Source organism: Rhinopithecus roxellana, chromosome 15 (genome assembly GCF_007565055.1).
Source record: "Rhinopithecus roxellana isolate Shanxi Qingling chromosome 15, ASM756505v1, whole genome shotgun sequence".
NCBI lineage: Eukaryota > Metazoa > Chordata > Mammalia > Primates > Cercopithecidae > Rhinopithecus > Rhinopithecus roxellana.
The window spans coordinates 91889946-91916527 of record NC_044563.1 but is presented as its reverse complement, the minus strand read 5'-3'; the positions used below and the strand labels follow the sequence as shown (position 1 = coordinate 91916527).

General features: G+C 46.4%; 1 protein-coding gene across 3 annotated transcripts in view; it reads left to right on the top strand.

The window, feature by feature from the left end:
* Positions 1 to 449: 449 nt before the first annotated feature.
* The window catches only part of DKK3 (dickkopf WNT signaling pathway inhibitor 3), a 46913-nt gene continuing 20780 nt past the window's right edge, over positions 450 to 26582 (top strand). The window contains exons 1-4 of one of the 3 annotated variants that reach the window (XM_030918401.1): positions 450 to 678; positions 1243 to 1481; positions 7340 to 7477; positions 10961 to 11044. In XM_030918401.1, coding sequence (XP_030774261.1) covers positions 1269 to 1481; positions 7340 to 7477; positions 10961 to 11044 — 435 coding nt within the window. In that variant the 5' untranslated portion in view covers positions 450 to 678; positions 1243 to 1268. Of the gene's footprint in view, positions 982 to 1242; positions 1482 to 7339; positions 7478 to 10960; positions 11045 to 26582 lie in introns of all 3 variants that reach the window. The other 2 variants (XM_030918403.1, XM_030918402.1) reach the window with 2 other exon arrangements.

Genomic DNA, 26582 nt, shown 5'->3' with positions numbered 1-26582 from the left:
TGCCACCCTTGAGGAGCTTGCTGACTTTCTCATGACGTTCTCCCATTCCAGGAGCTGCAAGTGCGTTGTCCTGGCTGTAGTACGGTGTCAACCATGGCAGACTAAGGCCAGCGGTGATGGCTTGAACGCCAGGCTGGGGGGCTGGGAATTTTCCTGAAGATTGCACAGGATGGAGGTTGCCTTGGAAAGACCAAGGTGGGACTGAGGAACATTCCCCCCACCCACAACCTCGGTGGGCTGTTGCAAGCCTGGAGGCCAGAGAACACAGGGGCCTGGGATGCCTCGGGGGCAGGGGGAAGCAGTGAAGGAGACGGCTGCCTTCCGTAGAGCTGGTCGCGGAGGCAGAAGAGGAGGGTGTGGGGCGTGAGGTGGACGGCGCCCCGGCTGGCCAATGGCCGGGCTGCGGCCCCTCCGCGGGGCGGGGTGGGCCTGGTGGGCGGGCCGGGCTCGGTGGGGGACCTGGTGGGCGGTCAGGGCACGGGCTGCGGGCTCTCTCGGGTACCAGCCCTGCCGCACCCCGCTGCGCTCCCGCACCCGCGGCCCGCCCACCGCGCCGTTCTCGCTCCCGCAGCCGCAGCCGCACCCGTAGCCCGGTGGCCGCCCGGCGGCCTCCCGGCGGCCTTCCGGCGGGAGCGAGCAGATCCAGTCCAGCCCGCAGCGCAGCTCAGTCCAGTCGGGGTGGGTGAGGGGCGGCGGTGGGGGAGGGGACGACTTGGCTGAGCTCATCCTCCCTTGGGTGGGTGTGGGGCGGGGCGCTCGAGTAGGACCCGACGCCAACGGGAGGGGGCTGACCTGTGCTCTGCCCACCCCAGGTAGGGGCTGAGAGAGGATTGGGGTGGAAGTAGGGGTCGGGCACTCTGACTTGGGGGAGGAGGGGCTAGGGTTTGAACCGGGGACTAAGTCGAGGTGAGCTGGGGCTTGGGAGGTATTAGCGTAGAGGATCCGGGTTCGGTTGCTCTGGCGAGGGCTCCAGCATCGCAGGTGAGAGGCAGAGCTCAGCTTGTGCTGGAAGATGGGGGTGCGGGGTCCTGGGGCGATCGGGGCTCGGGCTGGAGCGGGTGGGGTGGCATCTTTTCGGGTGTAGAGGAGCTGCATTTTCAGTGGCCTCAGTTTCCTCCTGTCTCCGGGCGGGTGCGGAAAAGAGGGGCGCCAGGGGCGGGCGGCTGGGCGGAGCGGGGCGGAGCGGCGGGCCAGGCGAGGGGGGTGGTCCGCGCGCCTCTGATCGCGTTCCGGGACACACAGGCGGCGGCTGCGGGCGCAGAGCGGAGATGCAGCGGCTCGGGGCCACCCTGCTGTGCCTGCTGCTGGCGGCGGCGGTCCCCACGGCCCCCGCGCCAGCTCCGACGGCGACCTCGGCTCCCGTCGAGCCGGGCCCGGCTTTCAACTACCCGCAGGAGGAGGCCACGCTCAACGAGATGTTCCGCGAGGTTGAGGAACTGATGGAGGACACGCAGCACAAATTGCGCAGCGCGGTGGAGGAGGTGGGTGCGCGCTGGCGGCGCGGGGCTCTGGGAAGAGCCAGGCTGGGGACAGCGAAGGCTGGGAAGACATGGAAGAGCGCTGACTAGGGACCTGGGGTCCCGAGAACGGGCTGGGAAGGGCCGACAGCCGATGCGGAGTGGCCTGGAGGTAGCGCAGGGTGATCCCTACTCCCGCCTCGTTTTGCCTCCTGGCCGAAAAGTCTGGATCCGAGCCTGTGCACCGAGAGGCTCTGCAGCTGGACCCTCCCTAAGTAGCTGGGGCCACCTGCCTGCAATCGGCGTCAGGCATGCCGTAGGCCTTCCCTATTGTAAGCGGAGGTTTGCAGGGCCCCTTGTATTCCAGTACTGTGGTGTCACAGAGACCCGGGGCAAGCTCCAGGCATCGCCAAGTTCTAGCTTGTCTGTTATGCTTTGCGCTTGTTAGGATGCCATGCAGGGACAAAGAGGCAAAGAGCCCTGAGCTTTGCTGGCAGTCTGTCTGGGCTGTCTTGCTTCTCATGCAATGTGGGGGCAGAGAGGGAAGATGGAAATCCCAAATCTCAGCACTGTATGAGTAGCGGATGAGGATGTGAGAGGCAATCCCCCTTCCACCCAACAGTGCTTTGCAGTTGTCCTGGGCTCACGTCCTCCTCTGCCACTCAGTAACAGGGTGACATTGGGCAAATCATTTATATCCTGCACCTCAGTTCCCTGTGAGAACTAAATGTCGTAAGTGTGGGCATCTGGCAAGTAATAGGTGCACAGTATTTAGCAACTATTATTATCAGATACCACGTACCTTAGCAAGGTTTTGCCTAGCTTCTGCCCTCCATCACCTCCAGGTCTAAACACCGTGGGTGGCGTCTTGTTCTGTCCTCTGTGATGGGCACCCACGCATGCCAAGGGCTGCCTGGGAAGAAGATGTCACTGACCCTGCCCTCTCCATACAGGTGCGGGGAGCTGTCCCTGGTGCCTGAGGTGGGTAGGCGTGGGCGCTGTTGGGCCCGGCTCTGTCTGTAGCCTGTGTCTAGAGAGGAGCCAGCCATCCCAGTGAAGGAGCCAGCAGGAAACTAATGTCCAGGCTGGTTAACCCCTGGTCTGGTTTCACATCCCTGCTCTCTCCAGCTTGGTAGCCACCTTGGACAAAGCCTTAACTGCTGGCCCTTGTCTCCAGGGAGAAGTTGCTTTCTCCCCGCAGCCCTTTGTAGTTTGGGGCTACTTCCCCTTCCACTCCACAGCAGTTAGCCTGTGGAGTTTGCAGTGAAGGGGACACTGGCTTTGGAGGCAGTGACTTGGGCAGCTGTCCTTTAATATCCACTGGACAGGCCCAGTTCCCAAGACCCATGATCTTTCTGTTTCCTGTGATTGCAAAACAATCATGACATGGAAAAACTAAAGGGTGAAGGGATTCAGATAGGCCCCCATGGCTCTTAACTCTGAAGCTTCAAATTAAATGGAGTTCGCGATGCCTCTGGTTCTAGAACAGGCCGTCTGCTTTCCTTATCCAGGTTCTAGGACTTTTCCTCCTGCACACAGATTCCTAGTAAGACTGAGTAAGTCACCTCTATGTTTTTGTGCCCACCACTGTTCAGAAAGTCTGCAGCATGGTCCTCTGACGTTAGCTTCTGGTGAGGCAGGAGAGGGAGCAGCAAGGGCCTCTGCAGTCTCTTCTTGAGCAGAGCAGTGTGGGGCTCTGCGGGACCTAGTGACGGAGTCTTCTCCATGGGCGTTATCCACACTGGGTTTTGCTAAGACCCCAGCTTTCCTCCCTCTAGATGTGGCTCTGTGTAGGCTGGGGGTTGAAGTTTGCCACCAGAGGAGATGCTGGCTGTCACTTCTATCCCACTCTTTCCCAGAGGTGTCCTCACTGGCCGTGGGTACAGGATGAGAGAGGTTGAATACCGTGGCAGGAGAACAGGCAGTGGGGACTGACCTTCCCTCATCCAGTCCCTGCTCTGCCACTTACTGGCAATGGCATCCTGAGTCTGAAGTGGAGAAATGTCCACCTCTTAGGGTAAGGTGAGAATTCAATGAGATGATGCAAGTAAAGCAAATCAGTGAGTTGGGCAGCCGTTCTTGAATATCCACTGGACCTGAATATCCACTGGTCAGGTCCAGAGCCCAAGATCCATGATCTTTGTTTCCTGTGACTGCGAAACAATCATGACATGGAACAATTAAAGGGTGAAGGGAGTCAGATAGGCCCCAATGTCTCTTAACTCTGCAGCTTCAAATTAAATTGAGCTTGTGATGCCTGTGGTTCTCAATAGAATCTATCTTTTAAAATATCTTAAAGCATTAAAAATTAAGCTTAAAATGTTAAAAGTGTCTTTTAGATATCTTCAAAAACAGAATACAATAGATTGTTAATAGACTGTGGTTATTAGTATTAATTTTTTGTAAAGAGACTACCAGAATGCCCCTTAAATCTCATAGACACAGGATAATCGGCATTTAGTCATTGTTCAGGGGAAAAATAAAAAAGGACCTGGGCCAGATGCATTATTTGTTTACATAGTTGCATCATGAATCTGCTTTCAAGAAGCTTCTTGGCATTATCAATGTGCCAGCTGGCTCAAGCTGTTGAAGTTTCTTAAGGGGAAGGACAAAGCAGGTCTAGTTGTACAGTCATTGTTGGGAAAAGCAAATCTTCAAATGGCTTCAATCAGGGCTATTACTACTTTCCTGTATTACTGTTCTGTGTGCTACCAATGTATTCTGAAGATATAACCACTCTGTTTCTTCTCCCCTTATTGCCAGCTCTGTAGCTCACTAGTTTTAGAATGTTCTTACTGCCTCACCTATTCCTAGCAAGAATTCTAATACCAAGCCTGGATTCATCTCTTTAATTTTTCCTACTATACCCCTTTTGCAGACACACAGATTTAACCAACTATAAATGCCATTTTTAACAGCATTCACATTCCTCCTCTATGAAACAGCTCCTTTTGCTTCAGACTTAAGTTTCTCTTGCTAGTGGCAATAATAGTTGCGGTTGAAATTTCCATTGTAAACTATACTTTTAGTTCATGGTGCCATTTAAGAACCATTAGCTCATTCTGTTGAAATAACCAGTGACTGAGCTGGGGGGAAAAGTTTTATAAAAAGACTATCTGCTCAGCCTAGAGGAAACTCTAGGTTTGGCAACTTGTCAATTATTTGAAAGCCAAACTGATCCCTATGGGAATTTAAAAAACACTAAAACATTCTCTTCTTCTGGGTGGATCCTCTCCAGCACCTTCAGTCTTCTCTTCCCAGCTGTATCTTTTCTGTCACTAACCAGAGTGGTAACTGAGGGCAAGGTCCTTTGCTTTAAAAAAAAAAAAAAAAAAAAAAAAAAAAGTCATTTTCTTGCCCATTCTGTCTTCTCTCTCAGCACCATTTCTTCTGCCCTTTGTTGGCAAGCTCTTCAAACACGTGATATCAACTGTCTGCTCTTCCTGCTTCTAGCTATCCATTCCCTTCAGAACTCTGGCAAAACAAACTGGCTTCTTTTGAAACTGCCTTCTTAAAGGGCAGTATGATGAAAACAGCTATGAATTTCATCTTTGCTGTGTGGCAGGTAGTGTCTTTCATGCCTTAATTCTTATATCTACGTCATGGTCCTTAATTCCTATATCTACTCCACAAAGTAGGACATCCCTATTTTACAAATGAGCAAGCTGAGGTTTAGTGGGATTTGGTATCTCGTCCAAAGTCACACAGCTACTTTGTGGCAGAGCCAGGACTTGAACCCACCTTGTCTGACTCCAGACTCCTGGTACTTTCCACTGTGTTCCTCTCTGAGGATGCTGCAGGCAACGACTTGACTCGTCCAGTGGCCATCTCTCAATGGCTTGATCCTTCTAGACTTACTTAGAGTCTTTCCAACCTAGAAGGCCCCTACCCAGATGTAGCTCCCATCTCCTGGACCTAATTCTAGCCAGTTCCCTGACTCCCCTCTCTTTCTGGTCTACTCGTTATATTATTTTCCCTCTAGCCTTCTGGAACTTGCTGTAGCTCCCTATTGCCTGGAACAGAGATTCTTAACTGAGGGGTCAGAGGGAGGGGAGGGAAATCCTCAGAATCAGCTGAGAAGCTCAGTAACATCGGGGGTCTCACCTCTAGAAATCCCAATTCAGCAGGTCCATGAAGGGATCCAGATATATCTATTTTTTTAACTTTTGGACGTGACTCTGTAATCACAGCTTTCCCATAAGATTGCTGTGAATATTCAAGGCATCTGGTGCAACGGCTCAGACATTGTCAATGCCCCAAACATGGGGGCTATTCTTAGAATTATTGTTGTTATGAAGCCAGTGATCAAGTTTCAAACGTCTCAGCAGCCATCTCAGAATCCAGCACAGCACTGTGTACATGGTGGCCACTGACTTAGTCCTTGTTGAGCCTTTCTGCCTACCAGGTTTTCTTCGCACTTCGAGTTTAGTGTTTTCGTGTTGCGTTGAGACATGAGGATTCTTTCCTCTTATCCTCCTCAACTCAGCAAATCTGGTGGTTAAAGCAGGGGCTCATCTAGTACTTGAGGGGATAGAGGACAGTGATTTTTTAAATAGGAAAATATTTTTTGAGCATTCTTTTTAAAAATAAAAATAGCCTACAGTCAAAACTAGCAGTGTAGGAAAATTGCCATATATCAAGTAGAACTTCTCTTTGTGTCGCTCATTTTAAATTCCTAGACAGAGTATCTGATTGGCTCAATTAGTCTATGATGTGGCCTCCCTTTGGGTCCCATCAGCTGTGAACAGGTGACATTGTCAACTGCCCGCTCATCAGGGCTAGGACAGGGTGATAATCTGGAAGGGGAAGTTGAGTGCAGACATGAGGTCACTGACATATCTGGTATAGATGTTATGGAGGATCATGAGACTGGAGGATTTGAGGACAGTGGCCACAGAAACCTGACACCAGAGAAGAACATACGTTCAAGAAGACCAGAAGGGGTGTGGACCCCGGGAACTGGTTAACTGACCCTCTACAAAGATCTCTCTCCAAGAATTTCCTACAAGGGTACCCAAGAGGTAGGGTGGGGAAGGAGACACAGCTGTGGCCCTACCTACAGGGAGTAAGTTTAGGTCCCCTCCATCCCCTGCCCTACCACCACCACCAGCAGGCCCTGCCACAAGGATTTAAGAGCAAATAGTGTATTTGGGATGTGTTCCCAGAAGATACTAGCAGGAAGTGGGGAAGTGAGATGAAAGAAAAGAAAGACAATCAACGGTATGCCCACAAGCAGGTTACTGCTCTGGGCATCTAGAGCTCCATCCCACTGGGGGCCTCAGAGGGAGACTACGTAGATTCTATGTGCTTTAGAATTGTCTAGCGAAGGGAGAAGCTGGAGTGCTTACCTTCATAGCCTGTCTCTCACTGCTAGGATGTTAACTCCCTAGCACTTGGGGCCTGTGCAGACTGAGCATACTTTGGTGACCAGAGAATGCCCTCAGAGAGAGACAGAGTTGGTTGTTGGCATGTATGGGAACTGGATGCAGGTGACCTCCAGATTAGGCCACCAGGAGATGGGCAGGGCATCAACAGCATTTATACAGGGAGCAAGACTATCTAATGGAAACATGTTCAAAATCCAGCTCCACCGTTTTCTGGGAACCTGGGGAATTTATCTAGTCTTCCTGAGCCTCAGTTTCCCTATTTGTAATATGAGGACATTAACACCCACCTCCCAGAGGGGTTGTGAAATTCAGTGCTGTAGTATATGTAAAACATTTAGTATAATATCTTATCATAGTGAGTACTCAATTAATAGCACCTATCATCATCATGATTCTTTGTAATTGCAGAAGAGGAAAAGAGATTTTTTTTTCTAATAGACTCTCATTTGTAACAAGAGAAAATAATTTTGCTCATTAAATTCATCGATTTAATAGATGGAGGCAGAAGAAGCTGCTGCCAAAGCGTCATCAGAAGTGAACCTGGCAAACTTACCTCCCAGCTATCACAATGAGACCAACACAGACACCAAGGTTGGAAATAATACCATCCATGTGCACCGAGAAATTCACAAGGTAAGTCGTGGCCAGCACTTCCTCCTTTCTATAGTGTCCAGTCCCATCAGAGAACTAAGCTTTTTTGTTTTTTTTTTTTCATATGTGATATGCAAGCCCAAAATACAATTGAGAATCATAAAATACAGATTGAAAACCAGAAGGAGTAATGTTACTGTTTAAAGTGGAGAGACAATGTATCAGGATCCTAAATTGCTTTTGCATTTATGCAGTATATTTAACCCTAGGCTTCCTGCCAGTCCAGTTGCAAAGGAATGTCCAGGGATTATCATTTGAAAAAAGAAAGCAAATGAATGTCTAAAAACACCCTTTCCTAGCATTACATTTGTGGAATTGATCTATCTCATAGGTTTTTATGTATGTCTCAGTAGGGATTGAGCTAGAGGTCATGTTACGGTGAATTGACCCTCACTTTTTTTTAGGAGGCATGTAAATATGATATACCCCATTTCCAAAAGAGAAACCCTCTATTGCCACAAAATTAAACTCTCATCCGTTTGCTGGTTGTGCGTTCAAAATTCTATAGCAGATTTTTCCCCAAACTACCACGTGTCTGAGTGCCTCTTGGTCTAACATCATGCATGAAGAGCAACCAGGTTCATTCCCATTCTGACCTGATGAAGAAAGCTCTGCAAATCTCGAGGAACATAGCATTAGCTTGCCCCTGGTGTGCAATGTCTCTGACATGATTTGGCAGGACTCTGAGAGCGAACTGCCTAAGACTGTGTGCTGTGCAGATATTCAGGATCACTGTTAGCATCCCATTGTGAATATCAAGGAGTTTGCCCCCTCAGCTCATCTCAACTCCTGTATGCAAGGCCACAGTGGCTTTCACAAAAGAGCCTCACTTTTGTTTCTGTGCCACAGAGCATAGGGGATCAATTTTCACGTGCCATTGCCTTGACTATAAAGTAGGTTTTGTGTGGCACTTCTGCCAATGCATAGTAATGGGTTCAGTTAGATGAATCAGCTACACAGTATATCCTCCAAGTAAATGAATGAGTTTACCTGCAGAACACAATCCTTTGGCATTGCTCATCTGCGACTGGAGAATATTTTCAAGGTGATTATTTTATTCTTGTCAAACCCAATATCAAGCCATCCTTTCTGACAATAATTAACCAACAGGTTTGGTTGCTTCTTAAAGTTGCTTCTTGTAAATGTCAGAATACCTGAGTGTGAGTCCTACCAGTCTCTAGTGTGATTTTTGAAAAATTACTTAAATGTCTTGATTCTCTCTAACTGCATTTATGAAATAAGGATATCAACATCTACATTACAGTATTGTGCAGGTCAAATGACCCAAAGTATATGAAAGTTCATTGTAAACTGTAAAGTGCAATGCAAAAACCAGTATTCTTATTATTACTGTTATTATAATAAAGTTATTTTATCAACACAGTGCAGTAGTTCTCAAATGGGTTTTATAGAACACTAATCTTCAGCCGGGTGTGATGGCTCATGCCTGTAATCCCAGCACTTTCGGATGCTGAGGTGGGAGGATCTCTTGAGGTCAGAGTTCGAGACCAGCCTGGCCAACATGGTGAAACCCCATTTCTAATAAAAATACAAAAAAAAAAAAAATTAGCCTTAGCCAGGCATGGTGTCACGTGCCTGTAATCCCAGCGACTCGGGAAACTGAGGCAGGAGAATCACTTGAACCTGGAGGCAGAGGTTGCAGTGAGCCAAGATCACGCCACTGCATTCCAGCCTGGGCGACACAGCGAAACTGTCAAAAAAAAAAAAAAAAAGGCCAGGCACAGTGGCTTCTGCCTGTATTCCCAGCACTTTGGGAGGCCAAGGCAGGCAGATCACCTGAGGTCAGGAGCTTGAGACCAGCCTGGCCAACATGGCTGAAACCCTGTCTCTACTAAAAATACAAAAATGAGCTGGGCATGGTGGCACACACCTGTAGTCCCAGGTACTCGGGGAGGCTGACGTAGGAGAATCACATGAACCCAGGAGGTGGAGGTTACAGTGAACTGAGATCATCGCACCACTGCACTCCAGCCTAGATGACAGAGTGAGACTCTGTGTCAAAAAACAAACAAACAAACAAACAAACAAAAAACACTAGCCTTATGCAATGCTTCATAAAAGAAGGGCTCAGTAGTAGTGAAACATATTTGGAAATCATCTTATATATTCTTCTTCTGGAGATTTAAGAAAAATACAAATTGTTATAATAAAGGTTCTGATAGGTCATGCAACCCATACATACAGGCTTGTAGAATTTTTAAAAATGTGACATTGGTTAATTCTATAAAAAGCTGGCATAAAGGAAGAGATCATTTCTTTTGGGGAGAGGAATTATTTAGGTAAAAATATAAAAGCATGGTAATTAAGATGTGGTCCTTACCTTCTCAGAGCTAGAATTTGATTCCCTTCTGCAAATTAGTACAATAGTTTCCACTTTGTCCTGGCTGCAGATTCCTGTGGTATTAGAGCTGGCAGAGATCTTAAAGATGATGTAGAAGTGAGAAAATCTTGAATCAGAGAAAAGATATGATTTGTTCTAGGTGACATACTAGATGGTTATTGGCGACTGAGCCAGAGCTCAAAGAATACACATCTCCTAGCTCCTGAGCCAGCATCTTTTCTTTTCTTTCTTTCTGTTTTTGTTGTTTGTTTGTTTTTGAGATAGAGTTTCACTCTATCGCCCAGGCTGGAGTAGTGCAGTGGCACGATTTCAGCTCACTACAACTTCTGCAGCCCAGGTTCAAGCGATTCTCCTGCCTCAGCCTCCCACGTAGCTGGGATTATAGGCACCTGCCACTGTGGCTAATTTTTGTATTTTTAGTAGAGACGGGGTTTCACCATCTTGGTCAGGTGACCAAACATCTTTTCTATCCTTCATCACCAAACCAAACATTAGACATGACCTTTCATGGGGCAGGAACAGCCTGGGTTCTATGTTAGACTTAGCTTTGAGATGCCTGCACCTGGTTACAGAATCAGAGGCAGACAATAGATACAGCAATGTTGGAACAAGTCTCTCATTGTACTTAAGCACTTTCTTGATGAAATGAGACCATTCACTCGAATCAGGTAGGGCTGCTAGAGCTAAAACCTGCTTGCTTTTCATGAAAGATGTTCAACTAGACACCCAGACTTGTAATTTGTCAAAAATAAAGTTGACATTGAGTTTCAAGTGATGAGCCCCAAGAATGATAGAAATAGCTGACATCTTTGAGCATTTTGCTAGCTGTCAGGCGCTGTGTGGAGTGATTTCTCCGCATCCCCTCATTTCCTCCTCATAGCAACCCTATGAGGCTGACTCTTAACATCCCTTATCACTGTGCCCAGGGGAAGCTGCCCATCTCACAGCTGCCGAGGGAACTCAGAAAGAAAGCGGGGTGGGCATTTCAACTCCTATACTGGATGCCGCTGCTTCAGAAATTGGAAAACAAAACACAAAAACAACTTGTGGAATTTGTCCAGAATTCCTTCTATTTTACTTTCACTGTACCTGTTTTACTACAGATAACCAACAATCAGACTGGCCAAATGGTCTTTTCAGAGACAGTTATCACGTCTGTGGGAGATGAAGAAGGCAGAAGGAGCCACGTAAGTTGTAATTTCCCCTGTACTTGCACCCCAGTACACTCACTTTCATTCAGTTTGCCAACGGTGACTCAGATGCAGACCATGGGCGGGAGGGAGTGGAGTCTTCTGACTCATTTCTACCAAGATCCCTCAGTGCCTACATTTCTGACCAGAATGATGCAGTCCAGTAATAGGTTACGCCTTCATGCACTTGGCATCAGAAACAACAGAGAAATTAAATTGAGTGGTCATTTGCATGGCCCATGTCAGCTTTGAAAGGGGGACAAGCGAGTACCAGACATGTTGACTGGGACTTTGGTAATAGACCTGGTGTATCAGGTGGTGAAATCCCCAAAGCGTCTGGGATGGCCACCCCTTTTGTAATCCCACCTCTGGTCAGGCAGTTTGAGAACAACAATACCTTATGTGGAGCCCAATGGCCTAAAGGGAAAAAGGCTGTTGGTCCATTCCAGGGCTAGGCTCTGGTCCCCCGTGATTGCTTCTGTTAGTTGCCTGTTGCTTAATCCAGAGGCAGGATGGATTTCACAGAATTATAGAGTCCTAAATTTGGAAGGGGTGTGATTTCACAGAAGAAAAACCTGGGCATAGGTCAGGGGATGACCAGGTTGGAGTCACTGGTCTCCTAACTCCCATACCAGAGGTGGCTCAACTGCACTTCATCTTCTCAAAGAGATGCTGGCTTCGGATGCACATGCCTGCTGAGGAGTGGCCAGCAGGGAAAGTGTGCCTTTTTTATGGAGACTGCAAGAAGCCAGCCCCTCTGTATCCAGATGGCTTATGCATCCTCAGCCTTCCCAGGGCATTGATGATGTTCCCCACCTCTTTTGGTCTTATGGCTGGAAGAGAACCAGTGTACTGATGACAGTTAGGAAGGTGGCGTTGTCTTGGTTAGTGGCTGATGGATTTTTTTCTTTGTTTTTGGCACAGTGCTTAAATGTCGGGAGCTGGCCGACATTTACAGCAGGCTGGGGGTCCAGTTGGCTGTGTGCAATGGTAGTGACCCACCATTCAAGGGAGCCTGGGGGTGGGGGTGAGGAACTGTGCAGTGAAGTGGAAAGGGCACTGGCTGTGGGGTCTAGAAGCCTCACTTTGTCCTACCAGTCAGGACACCTCGGTTTCCCCATCTTCAAGTGAGGTAACAATGTCCATCATCTCTCCCAGCCATGGCAGCACAGTAGCCTCTGAAACAAAGACAAGGTTGGCCGGGCACGGTGGCTCACGCCTGTCATGCCAGCACTGTGGGAGGCTGAGGCAGGCAGATCATGAGGTCAGGAATTCCAGACCTGCCTGTCCAACATGGTGAAATCCCGCCTCTACTAATAGTATAAAAATAGGCTGGGCGTGGTAGCACATGCCTGTAATCCCAGCTACTCGGGAGGCTGAGGCAGGAGAATCACTTGAACCTGGGAGGCGGAGGTTGCGGTGAGCCAAGATCGTGTCATTGCACTCCAGCCTGGGCAACAAGAGTGAAACAGCGTCTCAAAAAAAAAAAAAAAAAAAAAGAGAGAGAGAAACAAAGACAATGTTAACTAAGGCAGGAATGGAAGGAAGGCCAGCTTCCAAAGATGGGAGAGACAGAAGAAAGCAAAACAAAAACCAGCCAGCCATAGGATATGATCATGGTTCTAGAGGGAAGTGGTTTAGAGTGTTCCAGATCTCAGGCTGTGTTGGGGGTTTGATGAAGCATTGAGGCCTGAGCAGAGTTGTGGAATGAAAAGGGCAGGGGAAACAGAACTCACAGGGCTGTGAATTAGGAAAAAATCTTTTGTTCTCAAGTAAAAAAAACTTAATCGATCATTGCACAATGGTACAGCTGTGCTCTGGGGAGGGCAGCAGCCATGCCTGTGAGCACACCTGCACCTGCTGGAGGACCAGGTGCACATTAGGCTGCCACACCTGCATCCCTTGCTGCCCCCTCCACCCCTTCAACAAGGCAGCTGTGTCCAGTTGGTGCCTTTTAGTCAGGGGAACTGAGACTCTGAGAGTGGGATGGGGAAGAGACAAGATCTTGAACATGCCAAGGGCATGCTTGGGGCAGAAATCGGTTGCCAACACTTTTGTGCTGTGTCACTTTCCCCAAGCATGCACGGCCTTGTGTGCCCCTGTGTACTCTGCTTCAGATCTCATCTGGGAGGCCCAGAATCTCCACACCTGCCCATGCAGTCTCCTCTGGCCATCGTGTGATAGAGGACACACCTTGGCCTCTATGTGTGCAGGGCAGAATCTGAACCCCCATATATGACAGTTCTGAGAATGCAGGAGGTTGAGGGGAGAGCAGTAGATCTAAGAACCCCACATGCTGGAGGCTCACCAAGGTTGTGTTGATGCCTGCTCAGACCCACGGGATGTGAGTGTATTGGGTTTCTATATGAGAATAAATTCCCATTTGATTAACTAGAAGGGAGACCTGGGGCATCTGATGCTTGACTGGCCAGCATCTGGAAGATCCCACAGGGCTTTGGAGAACAGATTGGAGACTTTTCAAGCCACCTGTGAGAAGGATGTCGTATGGCAGAAAAGGTGGCATGTGTGCCTCACTACAGAGCTGCACTCATTGTCGGAGTGGCTTGCCCAGAGTCAGGGAAGTGAGATCTTGTTTCCCGTGTCCACAGAATTCTTTCATTCAACCGCCTTCCTATTCCTGGGCTCACTGTCGTCCTAACACGATTGATCTAGGGCTTCAGCAACGTCTTTACAGAGACACGGAGCTCCTTTCTCTGAATAGAAAGCGATAAAGACTAGTTTACTATCAAAGGAATGCAGGGGGCTCTGCATTCTCACCACTGTCCTATTCTATCATTTTGCAATTTAATGATTTTTACAGTTGACTCTGAAATGCATTACACACTGCAGAAACTTTCTCTCAGAGGGAAAAGGGAGATTTGCCATGGCAAAGGACAAATCATATGCTGTGTAAACCTTAAAATACTACACATAGGAGCTGAATTTTCAGGATTTAAAATTTCCAGATGAATTCAATTAAAAGTAATCACCACACACCCTATACTTTCCTTTCTTCAAATGCTGGAATGTGTATTAATGTGTATGGTAACCCGAGGAAGCTCACAGAAAGTTACAGAGAGTAACACTATATGCCTGTCTAGAAATTGCACGCAGTATGTGCAAGGCCCTGGTCTGTTTTTATACTCAAATGTGAAAGGGGAAAAGGACGCTGCCGCTTGTTATTTCACCTGAGCACGTCGGCTGATGGGGATGTGGTCTGATGTCTTTGTTGTGAGGCTTTTGTGCTATACTTGCCGCCTGCCCCACTTCACAGGTCAGTGGCAGACGCCCTGATGCTGCGCTGCTTTTGCGCTCCATGTGGAAGCTAGAGCATGGGCAAGCCATTGTGCATTAATAGGACACTTTTATTTATGGAACTGTGTCCCCACATAGGAAGAGTCTGGCCCAATTAGCCAAGGCACCCTTTTAATGGGACACATCCTCTTTAAAATCCAACTCACAGCTACAAGGCTTAGCACATCCTGCATGTTTTGTCCTTCTAGTTTCACATTAGAATATAATGTTAAAAAGTGAGCTGGTTTGTATCTAAGTGAACACACCTCGTTTGAAGCTATAGGTTCAATCATATACAAGCAACTCCAAGATACTGGCCAAGACTTCTGAGAGGCTGAGTACAGTGGCACATACCTGTAGTCCCAGCACTTTGGAAGGCTGAGGTGGGAGGATCACTTGAAGACAGGAATTCAAGACCAGCCGGGGTAAGAAATTGAGACCCCTCTACAAAAAATAAAAAATAAATAAATAAATAAATAAATAGGTGGGCCTGGTGACACGTGCCTGTGGTTCCAGCTACTCAGGAGGCTGAGGCAGGAGGATTGCTTGAGCCCAGGAGGTCGAGGCTGCAGTGAGCTATGATTGCATCACTGCATTCCAGCCCGGGTGACAGCGATACCCTGTCTCTAGAGACAAACAAACAACAGACTTCTGAGGCCACAGGTGCATGCATTTTCCTGCCAAAAGCACCCAGCTTGTAGAGATTTGAGTGACCCAGGGACTTCCTTGTTCCAGTGCTGGTGGTGGCTTTTTAACTGGGACAGCAGACTGAGGAGAGTGACCATGGAGTTCTCGACAAGTGTGAGACCGCTTGTTATGAGGATACTTTGCTTGTTAAATGTGTTGGAGCCTGGGGAGAGTGGGATGTTAAACCGTGGCCATCTTTTCCCATGGAGTAGTGAGCACCCATCACCTCCAAACCCAGAGAGACCAAGCGAGAAAGTGGGAGAGGAAAGTGTGTGGAACAAGCCCTTTCTCCCTCAGGCCTCAAGTTCTTCCCTGACCCCAACTTGTTCATTCATTCCAGTGTGGACAGTGGGGTGCTGGCTTTATTTTCTCCCTGCGCCCTGGGTTTTGATGCTGAACTCCATTCATTTAATGGAGTGTCAGAAGGTACCATGATGAGGAATCCCTGGGGGCTTATTATTTTAACGGAATTGCACCAGGGGAGGGTGGGGCACCTCTAGAGGGACTCAATCAGTTCCCGGAGGATCTGCTTCCTGGGGAGACCTGCAAGGTCCAGGGAGGCTGGGGTGGTGGCTGGGTCCCAGGAAATGCAGCCCTTCCCTTCTGTCCATTTTGAGGCAGAATGAAGAAGTTTGAAGAAGGTGAGATGCAGACCTTGGTTCGAGCCCTGCATTGACTTTTACAAGCTCTGCTCTCTGTGACTCGGTTTCTTCAACTATCAAATGGGGCTAATGATCCCTCTTTCACAAGACTGAGTGAGAATCTAGTGTGGCAAAGTTTATAAAAGCTCTTTGTGTGAGGTTCATTATTACTGAAGAGTAATTAAAGCTGGTTTCTAATTGGCTGGTTCCCAGCAACTTTACGGCAAAAGGAATGGCATGAGACTGGGGGGACATGCGCAAGGCCTCCACAGGCACAGGCATCTTTCTTCTGATGTTTGTAGCCTCGAGCTCTTTTCATTCTGCAGCAGCCTGCCTCGCTCTCTGAGTGATGTGCTCTGCCAGAAGCTCTGTGCTCCTGGCCATGAGGCTGACTCATCCCGCTGCTGTTCCTAACGGTGCCTGTCGTATATGTCTAGGTTGGGGATTGGTGATACAGACAAAGGGAAGAATAGGTCATAATGAATGACCAGGGGAATAGGCGATGGTTGGGTACTGACAAGTTCCAAGTTGGGGCCCCAAGTTGGCAAGGGGTGATACTGGTTTCTGCAGAAAGAAACACACTTATTGTCCTAAGGTTGACAGCATAGGCTTGTGTGAATGTTTGGTTCCATAGTCTGAGAACCACACAAAGTTTGGGTACATTTGTGTTTTGAGATTTATATTTTGCGTTGACTTTGTGATTTATGGCTAAATATAAGGCCCTCATGCCTTATTCAGTAGGAAAATATATATAAGGAAAATTGAAGAGCTCTGTATCATTCTGAGAAATGGGTAATTCCCAAATAAATAAAGTTGATGTGGGTGAGCAATTTTTATGGGGTAGGCATTTCTTTTTGTGCTGTTACCTGGTATATTGTTATACTTTCCTCAACCTCAGTATCTTCCAAGAAGGAATTCATTAAATAGAAGTGATTTCACATCTAAAATCAAAATACTGTGGAGTTAATACTGTGGAGATGGTATAAAAGGTTGTCTTCAATCAAACATTAAGTGAAAAAAATTGCAGAACAGTATATATAATATTTAAAGTATATAAAATATACATATAAGGTGTATGAAATATTTTTAGAAAAAAAGTATGCATAAAAAATCCTGGTAAAATGTGTATTAAATCATTAGTAGATCTTTCCAGAGGATTTTAAGCTTGCAGAGACTTTTCCTTTATAGATTTATTTATTTAAAAAGAAATTGTGAATTTACAATTTTGGTGTAAACATCTCTCTATATATTTGAATGGTTTTGCAAATACTTTCAGTGTAAACGCTAGAAATTAAATTGCTAAGTCAAAGGGTGTGCATATCTAAAATTTTGAGAGATACTGACAAATTTTCCTCTAGGAGGGCTACACCCATTTTATTTTTAGCATCAATTTCTGAGGCTGTGTTTCACCAGCCCTCACCTACAGTGGGTGTTAACAGTGCATGAGCATATGACGGCAAAGAAAAAAGATATCTTCTTTTTGTTCATATTTCTTTGATTATTAGGTCAAAGAAATATAAGCAAGGGGGATGGCTGTTTGAGAACTCTAAGTTGTATCAAATGTAGAGTCTGCAAATTTATCTTATCCCTTCTTTTCTCTGTCAGGGAGAAAGGTCAGTTTTGCATTCCAGGCCGTGCCCAAGACCAAATACCATCTATTCCAGTGTGAGGTGATTAGGGAGGTGGGAAGTCCTAGCAGGAACATTTCAGTGCTCAGTGTCTATGTGAGGCGGCTGATGGGCTGAGTCACAGGGGATGGGTGGTGGGGACATGCGGGCTACTCCCTCCACCCCTGTGAATACAAACAAGATTTAGATGACTGCTGATAGAAGCAGCACTTCAGGGTGGTTAACAGCTCGGGCACAGGCAGATCCAGTTCAAATGGCAATTATATTGCTTATTAGCTGTGTGCCTTTGGTTAAGTTCCTGAACTGCTCTAAGCCTTAGTTTTCCCGTATGTAAAATGGGCTTAATAAAAGTACCTTCTATATAGTATTGTCATGAAGATAAAATAAAATAACCCAGGTCAATATATTATACAATACCTGGAACATAAAGAATAAGAAGTCAGTAAATAGCAGGCATTTGTTATGTTTTGATTATTTTGGTAGCCCAATCCATGGCTGTCAAAATTATCAGTATTCATTCATTCATTTATTTGCACATTCTTTGAATACTTGCTACGTTTTTGGCAGAGAAATGTAAAAGACAGTCTCTAACATCAGAGACCATTCAGGCTAGTAGTGGCCAAAAATATAAATAAACAAGTCCTTACAATATGGATGCACAACTTTGAAAGGCAAAGGTTGCACAGGGCATTGTGGGGGCATGGTGCAGGGGCAAAACCAGGTAGCTACGGAAGACTTGCTTGGGAGAGAGTTCTTTATGGGTCTCCTGTTTCTGCTCATTTTATAAACAAAGGCACTTCTTAGTCCATTTGCATTGCCATAAAGTAGTACACAAGCCTGGGTAATTTACAAAGAAAAAAGGTTTATTTGGCTTACAGTTCTGCAGGCTGTACAAGCATGGCACCAGTATCTGCACCTGGTGATGGTTTCGGGAAGCCCCCACTCGTGGCAGAAGATGAAGGTGAGCAGGCGTCACATTGTGAGAGGAAGCTGGGGGAGGGATGAGAGAGAGAGAGAGAGAGAGAGAGATGCTAGGCTCTTTTTTGTTTTTTGTTTTTGTAGAGACAGTGTCTCACTATATTGCCCAAGCCGGTTTTGAACTCCTGGCCTCAAGAGATCCTCCCACCTCGGCCTCCCAAAGTACTGGGACTGTAGGCACGAGTCACTATGCCCAGCCTCTTTTTTAACAATCAGAACACATGGGAACCGATTGAGTGAGAACAGTGTCAAGCCACCCATAACAGAGCTGTCCCCATGACCTAGCTGTCTTCTACTAGGTCCCACCTCCAATGCTAGGGATCGAATTTCAACATGAGATTTAAAAAGGACAAATATCCACACTATATCTGACACTAATTGACCTCTTGTTCCAGGCCCTCTTTTCAAGGATGTTTTATAGGCAGTGGCCTTGATAAACAGAGGTAGCTCTTCCTTCATGGCAGAGGGAAGGTTTTCTTGCAGTCCATTATCAAAGGTTTGGGTTCTCTGAGCTTGAGATTCCTTAGGTGTAATGTAAACCCGATGCACGTGCAGCATCCACCTGGACTCCTCCATGTAGCAGTGTGGAACCTGCAGACAAAGAGAGCTGATATAGACAAGAGGCTTATGCTGTTTTTGTGTTGCTGAAATAAAGCCCTTTGTCTCTGACCCGGAAGTCTCATGTCTTCTGCTAGAAGCCATGAAACTGTGGCAGGCACATGTATCATCTTGCAAATAGAATAGAATCTTAGACCCTTCACACTTCTTGACAGGCTCCCTGGAAGACGTGGCAGTTGAGTTTTATTTTGAGTGATGTCTAGGAATTCTTAGTTGTGGGGAAGAAGGATATTCCTTGAAAAAGTATTTCTTCTTCAAAGTCAAGGAGACATGTGGAAATAAGAATATGTTGCAGGAACACTAAACAATTTAGAATGCCAGAGCTGGAGATGTGCTTGGGGGAGCAGAAGATGAAGCTGGGGAGAGGCAGGGATGAGATCAGGCAGGCCTTCAAGAGCCATGCCAAGGAGTTAGGAATACATGCTGAGTTAGGAACATATCCTGCATCTGCAATACTTTACCATGCCCTGTGCTGTATACTGTAATGAGCCTTCATGCAGTCCCTAGAGGAAAGAGCCAGGAAGACATGGTTTCGAAGACAGACATTAGTGGGGATGGAGCTTTGCTTAATCCTGCTGAAGCTGAGGGCTTGAGCCCCTTTGGGCTCCAAAGCCTGTACCCTGCAAAAAAACCTGGCTTCCGGCCTTGAAATCTGGAAACTGTTACTTAGAAATGGAGCACTCTGCTTTTGCTTGGTGCCAGTAGACAGGCCAGATAAGTGACAGTGATTGAACTTGAAATCTCATTAGGTTGATGGTGTTGGCTGCAGAACAAGCTGATTTCTGTGGTCTCTGAGTAGCCTGGGCATGTCGGGCCCAACAGCTCCTCCATGCAGGTGTGTGGCTGTCCACTGCGCTCAGGACCTGGGGGTCCTTCCAGACCATCCTGGATAACCTTCACCATAGGGTCTTTGTATCCTGACTGCCAAATATGTGGCCCTGTCCTTCTTTACCTGTTGGCATCATTCCAAAAAACTCATTGAGTTTTTAGGCCGGGCGCGGTGGCTCAAGCCTGTAATCCCAGCACTTTGGGAGACCGAGGCGGGTGGATCACGAGGTCAGGAGATCGAGACCCTCCTGGCTAACACGGTGAAACCCCGTCTCTACTAAAAATACAAAAAACTAGCCGGGCGAGGTAGCGGGCGCCTGTAGTCCCAGCTACTGGGAGGCTGAGGCGGGAGAATGGCGGGAACCCGGGAGGTGGAGCTTGCAGTGAGCCGAGATCGCGCCACTGCACTCCAGCCTGGGCGACAGAGCGAGACCCCGTCTCAAAAAAAAAAAAAAAAAAAAAAAAAAAAAAAAAAAAAAAACTCATTGAGTCCATTTTGTTTTGTTTTTAAAATAACATCAAGGGCTACAACATTTCTCGTACTCCCTTATTTAGTCAGACACTGTGCCAGGGATCTGACTTGCATTCCTTCACATGATCCACATGACAATGATACAAGGCAGACACCCAGTTGACCCCATTTTACAGATGAAGTAACTGAGGCTCAGAGAAAATTATAAAACAAAACTTGTAGGTGGCTGAGACAGTACTAAAAAAGAGAAATAAAATGAAACACTTAGGTCTTGTTGATTCCAAAACTTCCAAGACTCGTGTTCTTAATGGAACATATAAAAATTGTGATGAAATGTATATAATATAAAATTACCATCTTAACAATGTTTATGCATATAATTCAGCAGTGTTAATGAGATGCTATACCCATTAAACAATGCCTGCCTCCTCCAATCCCCTGACAACCTCCATTCTTCTTTCTGTCTCTATGATTCTGACCACTCAAGGTACCTCATATGAGTGGAATCATACTGTATTTGTATTTTTGTGACTGGTGAATTTCACCTAGTATAATGTCGTCAGGGTTCATCCATGTTGTAGCAGGTATCAGAATCTCATTCCTTTTTAAGGCTGAATGATAATACGTTGCATGTGTATATACATAGCACACCATGTTTTGTCTCTCCCTTCATTTGTCAATGCACTTTTGGGTTGCTTCCACCTTTTGGCTATTGTGAATAATGCTGCTATGAACACAGGTATGCAAATATCTCTTTGATGTTCTTTCATATCAAACGCTTTCAGTTCTTTTGGATATATACCCAGAAGTGGAATTGCTAGATCATATGGTCATTCTATGTTTAATGTTCTGAGGAACCAGCATACTGTTTTCCATAGTGACTGCGCCATTTTGCATTCCCACCAGCAGGGCACAAAGTAGAAGTTTTTTTTCAACCTTTCAGTCTTCATGACTATAGGCACTAGAGACATAAGTGCCCAATGTGAGCTAAAGGACTGTCTCAAAATTCCTGGCCCCTGCTGCCCTTGGATAAGGCAGTGCCTTCCCCAACTCTGCTTCCAGCAGTTGCCACTGCAGTGTGGCAGCCATAGTCTCAGGGAGTGTTTTTAAAGCTTAACTGATGCCACTGACCTGAGTTTCTCACCCCTCACCCTGGTATATAGCCAACATGCTGAAAACTTCTCCTAGGCCTGGACGTATGCAGGCTCAGGCTGCATCTTGGAGATTGTGGGGATCCAGAGATGTGATTTCCTTGACCATTCAGGAATTAACACCCACTCCACACCCTCCTTTATGAGCCCCACCCTCACCTTCTCCATGTTGTCCTCAAAGACTCCCCAGAGGCATGAGGGGCCTCCCACTTCCCTATAAAGGGGCTCCAGACTCCCAAGAGGTCCATGGGGGACTCAGGCCTCCAAGGAGGTTTTGTGGTGATGATGGTTGTTTATTAATTCCCACCGGTGGTAGTGAGGGCTTCCCGGGAGGTAGGCCAGGGGACAGTGCCAACAGAGGCCCTGGTCATGCCATCTCCTCTTTCAGGGTCAGAGCCAGGAGCAGTGGAAGGGAACTGGGTCAGGATGGGAAGTGGGGAATGCAAAAGGACATGTTTAATGCTCCCAGGGAATTCACAGTCATGCCCCCAAATCTAATAAATGAACTGGTCTCTCAAATCAGGCAGGAAACCTCTACTCTTGGTCACATCCCCAGCAAACTGTGGGAAAAATGACGGATGGAGATTGAGTCATCTAAATGTTTGCTCAGATCTCATTGCTTGGTCTACTGTCAGTTTCATTTTTCACTTCCACCTCCTGGAAGAGAAAGAATAAACAAGATATTTGGTTACGTTTTAGGGGAATATAGTGTGGTAGAATTTGGAATCCAAACTGCTGCAAGTTGGAATCCCTGCTTCTGGGGCAACTTCCCTCACGGCTGTGAGCATTGGTTCCTGCTCTGTGAAAGGAGGATTTAATGACTGCTCGAGGAGGGTGTTTTACAAGTAGGAGGCAATGTCTGGAAAACAGTGTTTAATAGATGCTGAATAAGTGTGAACTCTCCTTTCTGACCTAATTTCCTGGACCCCTTGTGGCAGGAAGCAGTAGTTTACTGAATATGAGTGTGATAAATCAGTAAATATGTTTATTTTATTGTAAGGTTGCTGTTGCTTTGAAACAGTAACTGAGAAGGCTTCTGAAAGGTGATGGTGGCTAAGGTGCTAGACCAAACAGATGAAAAAGCTATTTGTGTAAAGACAGGCCTCATGCCAAAGATAAAGTAAAACAGTATTTCATTGAGTCACACAATTGTAAATGGTAGAATTCACAGGGTCCCCTTAACTCCTCTAAACCAGGAAGGAACACATGTGGCCATCCACTGCCATACCACACCTCCAGGCACATGGCAGACATTGCTAATCAATCGCAGAGTTGTTTCCTTATGAGCCCAGATAATCTCAGCACTTGAGGCAGCCCAGCACTTCAAGCAACAACTGACAGTTGGAAAAGGACTATCCTTGAAACCTATTTTCCACCCTTGCTTCAGACCAAACCTCCCATTTTGCAGATGAGAAAACAGAGATGGGGGATATAATTTTCTCCAAATCATGCAGCCATCAGATCTGGACCCTTATTTCCAGTTCACTTCAGCTTTTAGTGCATGGTGGACCTGGAATTTCCTTTTTCAGGAAGCAGGGTCTTGGTGCCCTTGTTTTTGTCATATCTCAAAAAATTAATAATTGAGAGGATGGGCCACCTAATGCTGAGAAAGATGGTGAAGACCGGCCAGGAAAGGGTGTTCTCAGGCCCAGGGAAAAAAAATGTAGAAGTTCATAAAGAATTGTCTAAAGACTGAGCTTGGGAAGGCAGGGACTTTACCTGTCGTGTGTCATCTCTGTATCCCTATGTCTGTGCTGGACATGGATAGGCATTGAGTAGTTGAATAATACTTAGTAGATGAAAGCTGTGTGACCTTGGTGCAAATTGGGGAATAGAAACAGAAGTAAAAGTCCTTGAAGATAAGATTCTGTAAAGAGCTGTAAGTATGTAAATGAGTTTGATTTGTTTAAAAAAATGAACCTCTTTTTTTCTTGCCTTTGTTCACTCATCTACATTATTGGACACCTACTGTTTGTTGGGCTGTATACCCAGTGTTTTACATGTTTTATTTTCTAATTCTTAAAACACTATGAAGTAGATATAATATTATTTTATAGATGAGGACACTGGAGTTTAAAGAAGTTAAATTCCAAAAGTCATGGCAGATGGTAAAATGGTAGAACTGGAGTATGAACCCAGATGTAAATTTTGGCCATTTCAATAAGAAGATATATTTCTGATAAAGTCATGATGGTTTGCAGCCATAATGTTGGGTTGTTTTGATCCCCAACCTTCCATTCCCAAGTTACAGCTTGTGTCACTGAGTCATTGAGCTCAAGAGTCATTGAGCCTCTCCCCCTTCCAAAGGCCTCAGATGGAAAACCAACATCACAAAGGACCACTGTATGGTTTTCCCCTCCTAGGGATGGCAGAGCCCCTTGGGCTCAGGGGAGAAGATATCAGTGGGAGATGATTAGGAAACTGTGGAATCTCACACCCACTTCCCTTTGTTCTCACCACTGATGGGGTGTCAGACTTGCTGCTGCTGAAAAGGAACATTCTAAACCAGGAGAGGGGCATTTTAAGTGGGTGGCATGCTTCCGTGTCTGAAGAGGTTGGCCATTGACACATTTCAGTGATGCGATGTGGAAAATACAGCCACAGGGAAAACAGCCTGAATTTTCCATAGTCTCATAATTCAAGCCCTCCCAGAAAGGAGGCAGGAACAAAAGAGTAGTGGCTAGGATAGAAAAACACCCTGGCTTGAAGATGGCGGAGGGGCCTGCCCACTAGGCCAGGGGTCCCCGGGTGGCTGGGATGGGCAGAGGCCAGCAGATTCTATCCTTCTCATGCCTGGCAAGCAGAAGAACTTAGGCTCAGCCCCATGTGCATGAGATTCCTAGCAGCCTTTGCTTTTTCCATTGTTTCCAGGATCCTCCTTTTTTGATTAAATCTGTGGGGACCTCCTTCCCCAGAGAGAACACACATCCTGTAGCAGAAGGTTCAAATCAAAGGCCAGAAGTCATACTCAGTGCCTGCTTTGTGCAGAGCTGCTCTCCTCTCCCTGCACCCTTATGGTTTTGCTGGGATTTGGAAGGTGAGAGGAAGGAAAGAGAAGAAACATTCATTAAGCACATACATTAAGATGCTGTGTGACCATTTCATATGAGCTATTTTCCTTCACTCTTACCAAACCCACCTACAGCACGGTGTACTAGCCCTGAGTTAAAGATAAGGAGTGAAAAGCTCAGAGAGACTTGTCAAGGTCACCCAGCTAGTCAGTGGCAGAGTTGGGATTTATAATTATTTCCAGATAATCTGTCTTACTCCAAAGCCTCGACACCTTCTAGTACATTGAACACTGCCTTGCAAAATGATCAGATGGTGGGAAGGTCACTCATAGTAACAGAATGTCTGGTACATGCCATGAAATGTGGTCATACTTATCACCCTTAATCTTTCTGACAACATAGCTTGTTAGGTTTTATCATGCCCATTTTACAGATGAGGAAACTGCAACCCAGTGAAGTTGAATGACTTACCCAGTCTTGCCCAGCAAGAACTGAGGAAGACAGCAGGCTTTGGGAGCTCACCGTACAGGGAATTGGTCATTTTAGAGCCTTTTGTCTTAGTCTTGGTTTGGAGAGACGGGGCAGCCCTGGTGGTGTGGCTGGGCTCCTTGCTGCTGGAGCACAAAGGAATCTCCTAGCTCCAGCCAGAAGAAGCACCAAGGCCATTATGAGGATGGGTGGCTCCAGGGTGTCTGGAATAGGAAGCTTGGGTGTGCCTCGACCCCCTTCCCTAGACCATCTGCACATGGCCTCCTCCTTGGAGCTGAAGCTTTCCATGTTTCTTGCCATCCCACAAAAGTGAAGCAAGATTTGACATGGCCTTTTGTGAGCAACATGAGGTCAAAGCATATGTTTTTCCATCACTGAAACAAATTAAAGTTTTTCCCAGGCTCATTAGCATAAATGGTTTAACTTGAAAAGTTAAAAAATTCTGGGAGACCCCTTTCCATCCTCACTGTGGAAGAACTTTGTGGGTAGTGTTGGAGGCGAAAGAAAGAATAATTCTGCAGGGCAGGGAAGAGGCTGGAAGGCAGAAGATTGGACGCTCCTTAGAGGCTCGGCAGGGAATGCCAGGTGCAGTCCCCCACCCAGCAGCCTGCCAGGGGGCTGGGGAAGTGACTTTTTTTCTGCCCAGGGAAAACAAACTGGTTTCTGTTTTTGTTCTGCTTTAGATTTTCTTCACCTTTTTCTTTTTTTTTTTTTTTTTTTTTAAGGGAATTGAGCGAATTCTTTGAGTTGTATTTATAAAGAGGGCAATGGATTAGGGGCACTGAAGCAGTGGTTCTTCACCTTGGGCATATGGCAGAATTATTTTCTTAATCTGGATACAACTCATGGGAAAAGTAATGCGTTTTTATTTTCACTTACTTTTAAATTAAATTGAGCACTTCCCTTAATCTGAAATGTAGACAACAGACCACAGTATTATTAGCAGTATTTCGTACCAGTAGCAATCACAAATATTTTTATTTTCTCTTACTGTTGTTATACATATCTTAAAATAGCATTTATGCTCAGCACTTAGAGATGAAGAGAGTTGTCAGAGTTGCCGATAGGTCTTGCAATCTAGTGTATTCATAAGAAGCCCACAAAATACTGTCTCTCAAAATATTCTAATAACTCGATTTCAAGGCAACCATTTTTCTTTGTAATCCTGTATGTTTACCTTTATTCATCTAACTCTGTTATTCTGAGAACAGGAGAACAGGCTTCATCTAAGTGTTAAAGGGGTTCCTAGGACAAAAAAAAAGTTAAGACCCCTTATTTTTAAAAGGCCAGTGTCCACACTGGGGCCTCCTAGTCACTCCTAGTCACAGATACAGATATGGCCTAGTGGGCAGCAGGGAAGCTGTAGAAGGATCTGTCTGTTGCCTTCATTGGAGTGACATCCCCACCATCGTAGATAAGACTTAACCTTGAGGTTCCTTGAGTCACGCCAGCCTCCCCATTCAGGTGGTTTGAATCCTAAAGACTACAAAGAGCCATTTTCAAGAAACTGAAGATTGAGAAGATTCTGACTACCAGCGTTGTTGGGTGGGTGGGTGGATCTTGAAAATGCTGGGCCTGGGCTCAGTCTCAGATGTAGGAGTGCCCAACTCATCCTGGGGATCTCCCAGATGGACCGTTTGACACCAGGGTAGCCCAGATAGGGGCCTGCACTGACTCCTGCTGCTCACAACTGCAGCCAAGGCTGATCTTCAGTGGAGAAGGCCCCTGGCCCATGGCC